This window comes from Xiphophorus couchianus, chromosome 2 (genome assembly GCF_001444195.1).
Source record: "Xiphophorus couchianus chromosome 2, X_couchianus-1.0, whole genome shotgun sequence".
NCBI classification, from domain to species: domain Eukaryota; kingdom Metazoa; phylum Chordata; class Actinopteri; order Cyprinodontiformes; family Poeciliidae; genus Xiphophorus; species Xiphophorus couchianus.
In genome coordinates this window covers 12,797,542-12,805,147 of record NC_040229.1, presented here as the reverse complement: position 1 = coordinate 12,805,147, position 7,606 = coordinate 12,797,542, and the positions used below count along the sequence as shown (strand labels likewise).

Below are 7,606 nucleotides of genomic sequence, written 5' to 3'. Positions count from 1 at the left end.
GACCATGTTTTCGGAAAGTAAGAAAATGAGATCATCATTAAATCATTTTTCAAATTTGTCCTCATATGTTACATTCTAGTTATCCTGTACAAAACAAGCCAATTAGACAGAAGGGAAAAATGCAAAGAATAAAAAAGCACAATAAGCTGTTACATGAGCATGCACTCCCTTAAACTAACATTCTGTTGAACCACCTATGCACGGTGACACCTGCTTCTTATGGTTTCTTTCACATTTTTCTTAGAAACATAAAAGAAACGGGACAAAAATAAATAAATAATATTTACAAATGAATAAGAAATACTTAAAATTAACTTTAATGGATGCTCATGTAAGAGTTACTTACAGGAAACGTAAATTTTATGAGGGAAAGTTTAGTTTGTAATTTGTAATTGTCGTCTGTAATTTTTTTTTTGACAGCAGAGGGCGCTATTTGCATGCAAAACTGGCCTTTATTTTGTTTCCTTTTTCAGGGGACTCTGATAAAATAGAATCTCACCAAAACGGAGGAATGGATGGATGGAACGAACTGTGTTTGGCCAAAAGCCATTTACCAAAATTAACATTTTTATACAAAAAATCATGTGCATAGGTTTTTGATCATTTTATCTATCAAAAACCTATTCACCATCTGGCTATTTAATTTATCAAAAAGCAACCTGACCATTGAAGTCTGGTTAGATCGTTATCTACTTTAAATGGCAGTCTGTGAAGAATGTTGAGGCTCCTGCTTTAACTTAACAAACTGGGTCAAATTGTCATGCTTGGAGAGGTTAGAAAATGTCTTGACATCTCACACAGCACTGTTCAATCCAAAAACTGCAAACTTACCAAAATATTGCCATTCATTGGCCTGCAAGAAGAGCATTAATCAGAGCCGCAATTATGGTAACTCTGGAGCAGCTGCAGAAATCCACAATTAAAGTGGAGGAATCTGTTGACATAAATATTATTTGTGCACTTCACGATATTGTGAAGTGGCAAGCTGTAGTCAAAAGGATGTCAACAGAATCCCCAGTTGTATTTTGCCACAGGGGAAACAGCAAGCATGTACTGTAGGTGCTCTGGTCAGATGACATAAGTAAAGTTTCTGGCCTACATCAACAATTTTGTTTTTTTTTGTGGAGGGAAGTTACTTCACATTACTCTCAATAGATAATTCCCATCGTGATTCTTGTTTTGTTTTGTCCCAAGGGACTGGGAAGGTGGTCAGAATTGATGAGTCCCAAAGTTATGAGTTAATCGCCAAAAAAAGACAATCAGTTAGCCAACAATGGAATAGCCTAGTTAAAGCACATTTGTGTGTTAGAATGGCAAGTCAAAGTACAGACCCAAATCTATAGAGAATCTGTAGTGAGGCTGGGGAAATTATGTTCACAAACTCTCTCCGTCTAATCTGAATGAGCTTATTTTGTAAAGAATAGACAAACATTTAATTTCTAAATGTACAAAGCTTGAAGAGACATGCCTCCCATAAGACATGAATATGGGATTTCAGCAACCGATTATACTACGAAGTGCTGACTCAGGGGACTGGATAAGAATACACACTCCAGTTTTCAGATTTTTATTTCTCAAAATTTTGAAAACCATGAATAATTTTCTTCCACTTTATAATTATATTTTCTGTTTTGTGTTGGTATACTACACAAAAAATTAATTTAACCCTCCTGTTATGTTCGTTTCTGACATGCAACAATAATGTTCATGGGTCAATCTGACCCATGGAGTGTTTAATCATGCAATAGTGTCAGAAAGCAAAAAATTCCTCTAAAACATTTTTGTACCTGATTATTAACTCCAAAACTAAGTATTTCAATGAATATTTGTGCAATGGTGTCTTTTTATTTCTCACCAATAAAGGATCAATGACGACATCTTACTCTTTTACTCATTTGGACATAAAAATGGAATTTACATTTTTTATGTCCACTGAAAAAACCTACAAACAAAAAAACAACAATAATTTCCTTGAAATTGATCTTTTGTAAATTTTTCAATATTACATTTTGATTATTTTTTTTCCAATGGGTGATCTTTATAATTGAACTTGAGACACATATACTGTTCAGGGTCAAATTGACCCGCTGATTAAAATCAATACAAATGAGTCATGCAGAGAGTATTTATGTTTACCCCCACTTCTGTTGAGTGTCACTCAGTGTGGGTGGAGTTTGCCCACGGGAACAGAAAAGGTTCCCGTCAAAAGTTGTATGAACACCTGCTTTCTCGCAGTTTCCTAATAAAATAAAGAGAATAGTGAGAAAGTGGGCTTGTGTGTGTGCATGTATGTGTGTGGGGGTGTGTGCATGTGTGTGTGGTGATATATGGTTTATAGCTGCAAGGCAACATATAGAATTGGACTTTTTAAAAATATATATTTTTTACCCTTCAACTTGCCTGCTGGGTCAAATTAACCCGAACAGTATATACAGTATGTAAAAGGTAGACAAAGGGGGGGTTGCAAATGTGTAAAATTAGTATTTTTTCAATTTATATGTAGAGTGTACTTATTGAGACAAATAGAAAAAGTTTCATGCAAAAAAAATACTTCCAACTATTTTTTTTTTAAATGTCAACTTTAAAACGGGTCAATTTGACCCGCAACATAACATTTGGGTTAATGTGACAAAATATGAAGATCATTTCCACTCCCTTTTTTTTAAGGGAGTGAAAATGTTTAACATTTCTTTATGGTCAAACCTAACCATAAAGAAATGTGGCGAAACTGTCTTTTCAGTTGTTTGGACGCAATGATAAAGTTCAGACTGAACACCAGAAGGTGGCAGCATTTAACCAGGAACCAGAGTTATGTTTACTAAAATCTGATTATGTTTATAAAAATAAAAATATAAGAGCCTAAAATAAAGTGGTATGCTACGTGCGAAATTGAAAATCTCCCTTTCCAAGAGATTTGCTCGCCGGATCTGTTTATTTTTTTTCCTGTAATTTTTAAAGCACAAAATCAATAATACTGCAGCCTTCAACCGTGTCGCCACTTGCGGAGCAACTATCGCAAATCATAAAGTGTGTTTACAAAGTATTTGACAGACAAAAGGCTGCACCCAGACCGAAAGAGGTCAAAGACTGGGCTGGAGTGCTAGCCATAAATTAAACATCAAATTTTAAATTATGAATTCTCTTTGAGGGCGGAGGAGCCCGGAGCTTCTGTATCTTTAATAGCCGGTAGAGAGATGGGAGAGGCTGCGCGTTCATGTCCCCATATCTCGCTCCGCAGCGACGGGAGCGCGCAGCGGATCCTTCACTCGCACTGAGAAAGAAAAAAAGCGCCCGACGGACCGCAACAGCGACTGTCCGGGGGTAGAGAAAAAATGTTCCTGCCACCATCCTCCTTCCTCAGCGCTGTCCAGTTCGGCAAAAAATATGTGAAAGGATCTACCACGAGTGCGGATGCCACTTTTTTCCACATTTAAACTTGTAAAATCTAGAGGATTGCAAAACTCCGTATAAAAATAACAGGAATTGAAGTTAACTCTGAGAAGGTAAGACGATTCGATAAATAATCCAGCCAGTTACTGTAAATGTTCAAGATGAGGTGAAAGACGCAAACGGGAGCAGCTTCTATGCATCACAAAGGACGTTAACCCTAAAGTTCAAAACGTTTTGCATGCCGATTTAAAAGATAATAGTTTGATAAACATTGCTAAGAATAAAATGTTTTTGGTTAAAATAAAAAATAAAAAAAGTGGTTTAATCACCATGGACAGCGCCTTTTCGCCTGGTGCGGAATCAAAAGCGCGCCCGAAGGAGGAAAGATAATTTGACCCCGGAGTGTCTGCTCATGTAATATCATAGCCTGTAATACAGTTTTGTTGTGCCATTATTTACATCAATCAACTGAAGTATTGCACTTTAAAAAGATACAATGTAAAGCAGGACACTTCCTTTTTCTATCAGATCTAATCATGCTGTGACATTCGCTGTGTTTTTGTTTGCAGTTGTTAGTAAATACGTAATTTTGAAACGTGCACTTATATGAGTAACAAAACTGTAAAGCATTTTATAATGTTTGTTCATTGGTGCCTGCAGGTACAGAAATGGCTCGAAGGCTCCTGCAGCTTCTTGCTTTGTGGACCACTTTGATGGGCATTGTGCAGAGCTGTCCGGAGCTCTGCAGCTGCCAGGATAAATTTGCCCACCAGTTTGCTGACTGTGCCTACAAAGATCTGCTTAAGGTGCCCGTCGGCTTTCCCTTCAATGTTACCACCGTCAGCCTCTCAGCCAACAAGATCACATCCCTGGAAAGTAAAAACTTTATCAACATCACTCAGGTCACCTCTCTCTGGCTGGCACACAATGAGATCGTCAGCATACAGACAAACACCTTGGCCCCCCTGATTCAGCTCCGCAATCTGGACATCAGCAACAATAAGATTGTGAACTTCCCCTGGGGGGATTTGAGGAACCTCACAGCTCTGCAGCTACTGAAAATGAACAACAACGAGATGGTCAACCTTCCGAAGGACGCCTTCTCCACACTCAAAGACCTCAGATCCCTGCGTATCAACAATAATAGGTTCACTACCGTTGTGGAGGGTACCTTCAGTGCCCTCTCCTCTATGTCCCACCTGCAGATTTACAGCAACCCGTTCACTTGCTCCTGCAGCTTAGAGTGGCTGAGAGATTGGATTGAAACCACAAAGATTTCTGTGCCAGATCCTACTCAAATCCTCTGTGAGGCCCCTGAACATCTGAAGGGTGTGCAGGTTTCAAAGATTCCTAAATTGCAATGTGAAGCCCCTAATGTCACCATAACCTACCAACCAAACATAGAGAACACTGTTCTTCATGAAGGTGTTTCGGTCATCTTAAACTGCGAGACAAAAGGAAGCCCCATGCCTCAGGTCAGTTGGGAGGTGATTGCTGGAAATCAAAATTACCTCTTCCCCCTGCCATCCACCCCAGAAGTAAATGATGTGCCAATAAATGACAAAACAACCAACAATAGATTTCTCGTATTCAGGAATGGGACTCTTGCCATCCCTCGCATGACTAAAAAGGAGGATGGTAACTATAGTTGCTCTGCTGTGAATGAGTTAGGTAAAGCAGAGAGAAGTGTCAAACTGGCTCTGGCCCCCAACCCGAAGCAAGGGAGCAATTCAGTCCCTGATTCAACTCTGGACAAGAGCCGTTTATCTGGTAAAAAGCTTTCAGACCCCAAGGTGGCCAAGAACAATGTGATCAACTGGGCTAAGCATGAGGAAAAGACAAAGGAACGCCCAGACGGCGGTTCAAAGCACAAAACTGGCGGCTCAGAGCAAGCTGGAGGTGTTTACAAGGACCCCAGCTTTGGGAGCAAATGTGGTGTGAGAGAAGGCAGCGAATACATCTCCAATCACGCCTTCAACATGACCCTGGATGACCTCAAGCAGTACACCTTCGATTTTGGTGTCATTGCGTTGGAAGTTTCGGAGACAGAGGCCAAAGTACAGCTAAACCCTCTGCAGCTCCCCAGCAGCAAGTCTAACCTCCATCTGAGTCAGGCTGAGAACCAGGAAATGGTTGTCAAGGAGCCCTTTGGTCAGCGGCAGTCTTCTTCCAGCAAGGACACACTGGACATGCTCTACCTCTGTGTGAAAACAGGAAATGGACACTCCCTGGTGCAGTGGTCCAACATAGAGGAGGGGGTAAATGCATATCGTTTCCACGGCTTACAGCCCGGCACCAATTACACTCTCTGCCTCACTTACGGGGGGCAGGACTGCCAGGTCCAAGTAGTCTTCACGACAAGAAAAAAGATCCCCTCCCTGTTAATTATTGTGGTTGTCAGCATTTTCCTATTGGGCCTGGCCACTGTTCCCTTGCTGGGAGCCACCTGCTGCCATTTGCTGTACAAGTATCAAGGAAAGACCTACAAGCTGATCATGAAGGCACAGAATCTGGATCAGATGGAGAAGCAGATGACAAGAGATTTTGATCCCAGGGCGTCATTTGTTGAGTCAGAGAAAACCTTCAACCCCAGTGAGGTGGGAGAGGGAGAAGACGAGGAGGAGGCCGAGGGACACGGAGAGGGAGAGGAAAGAGACGGCGATAGGGATGGTGATGCTGAGGGGAGCGTGGTGACCGAATCCATCCCCGGATCCTCATCGAAAACCAACCCGGAGGAGTTTGAGGTCTGCTCCGAGTACAGCGACAGGTTACCGCTCGGAGCGGAGGCCGTCACAATCTCGGAGGAAATTAACGGAAACTACAAGCAGCCCAGCCGCTGAGCTCCTCTGACGCCTGCGAGTATTGTGTAAAATAGTTTACTTTAAAGTAGCCCACATTCGAGCAGGTAACCCACGCCTCATCGAAACACGTGATTTTAAAAGAAAGCGGATTTTAATTATTTATTTTTTACCTCAAGAGTCCTTCAGTCACCGAGATTGTGAATTAATTCGTGTTGCATTTGTAGTCTGTCGTGTGTACAGAACAAGCACAGATCTAGACAGTTTGTCGGACCTCACAAAAAGAAAGCAGCAAAATGTTCTCTTTCTGCAGGACAAGCACACGCGCAGGCGCAAATTAGACAGAGGTGCGGCGAGTGCGTTAATTAAAAGCCAAATGAAACCTTCATCGCCGTTTTGGGACCGCAAAAAACTCAACCCAGCAAAGTGCCATAATGTTTTTTAAAGTCGTTTTAATAAGCAGACGTCAGGGACGCTTCTCTTGTTAACCTGTGTGCGTCATTGTGCTTTGCTTTAAGGCCGCCGTTTAACATCCTCTCAGGTGTCACTGACTCACTTAAAAAGGTTTGATTCAGTGTGATGTGGCGTTTGATAAGGTGAACAGGTATTAGAGTCTGGAAGAGCGCACAACTGCGCCTTGTTCGCTGTCCTGTCCGTCCAAAAAGGGAGATTGCGCTTTCAGCTGTGTGTGCTTGAGGGTAAAAAATAAAGAAAGAAAAAAAAAATCTTAGGCTATTTACTGATAAAATGTTGTTTCACGTAACGTATAAAAGGCTTTAGAAATTATTAAAAGGGCGCTTGCGGTGCCCATACTCTTTCTTTCTTTTTTTTTTTTTAAACTAAGAACGCGTCCATGGCATGTCACCCATATTTTCCTTGTGTGGTTTTTGATTAGTGTAGTCTGTAGGGCTTTAGATGTTGCTGTCTAACTGTGATGTAAATCCCAGCAAATTACAGTTATTTCTTTTGTTTTTCTTTTTTTGCGGGTTTTACTTTATTTTCAGATACAGCGAAGCGGGAAGAAAAAAAGGCACTCGGAGCGCCTTGCGGCTTCGCTGTCCTGTATTTTTGTTACATATGGTGAGTTTTTTGTGAACAATGTTGTAAAACGAAAGCATAAAAACGTGACCTTTTACGATTTTTTGATATAAATTTATGTAAGTGGAATTAATAAAACCCATAAAACTAAACGGATGCTTTGTTCTGTCTTGATTTAACCGTACTTTTTTTTGCTAAATATGATAAATGGCAGATTTCTTCCGAATTCTAGGATAAAAGAAACAATACCACTTGTTAAATATGAACCGAATAAAAAGGGTGAAATTTAGAATGACTAAAACATAAAATAGAAATCTGAGGATTTGTAAACGACACAGACCAAATTTTCTTTTATCCCCAGATTCTCCACATTTTTGAAA

The 7,606-nt window shown here is 40.6% G+C and overlaps 1 protein-coding gene across 1 annotated transcript; it reads left to right on the top strand.

Moving 5' to 3' along the window:
• Positions 1–3,188: 3,188 nt before the first annotated feature.
• Positions 3,189–7,378, top strand: islr2 (immunoglobulin superfamily containing leucine-rich repeat 2). The gene is made up of 2 exons (XM_028000192.1): positions 3,189–3,503; positions 4,051–7,378. Exon 2 carries the CDS (start codon positions 4,059–4,061, stop codon positions 6,228–6,230), a length of 2,172 nt encoding a protein of 723 aa, XP_027855993.1. The 5' UTR covers positions 3,189–3,503; positions 4,051–4,058; the 3' UTR covers positions 6,231–7,378.
• Positions 7,379–7,606: the final 228 nt, after the last annotated feature.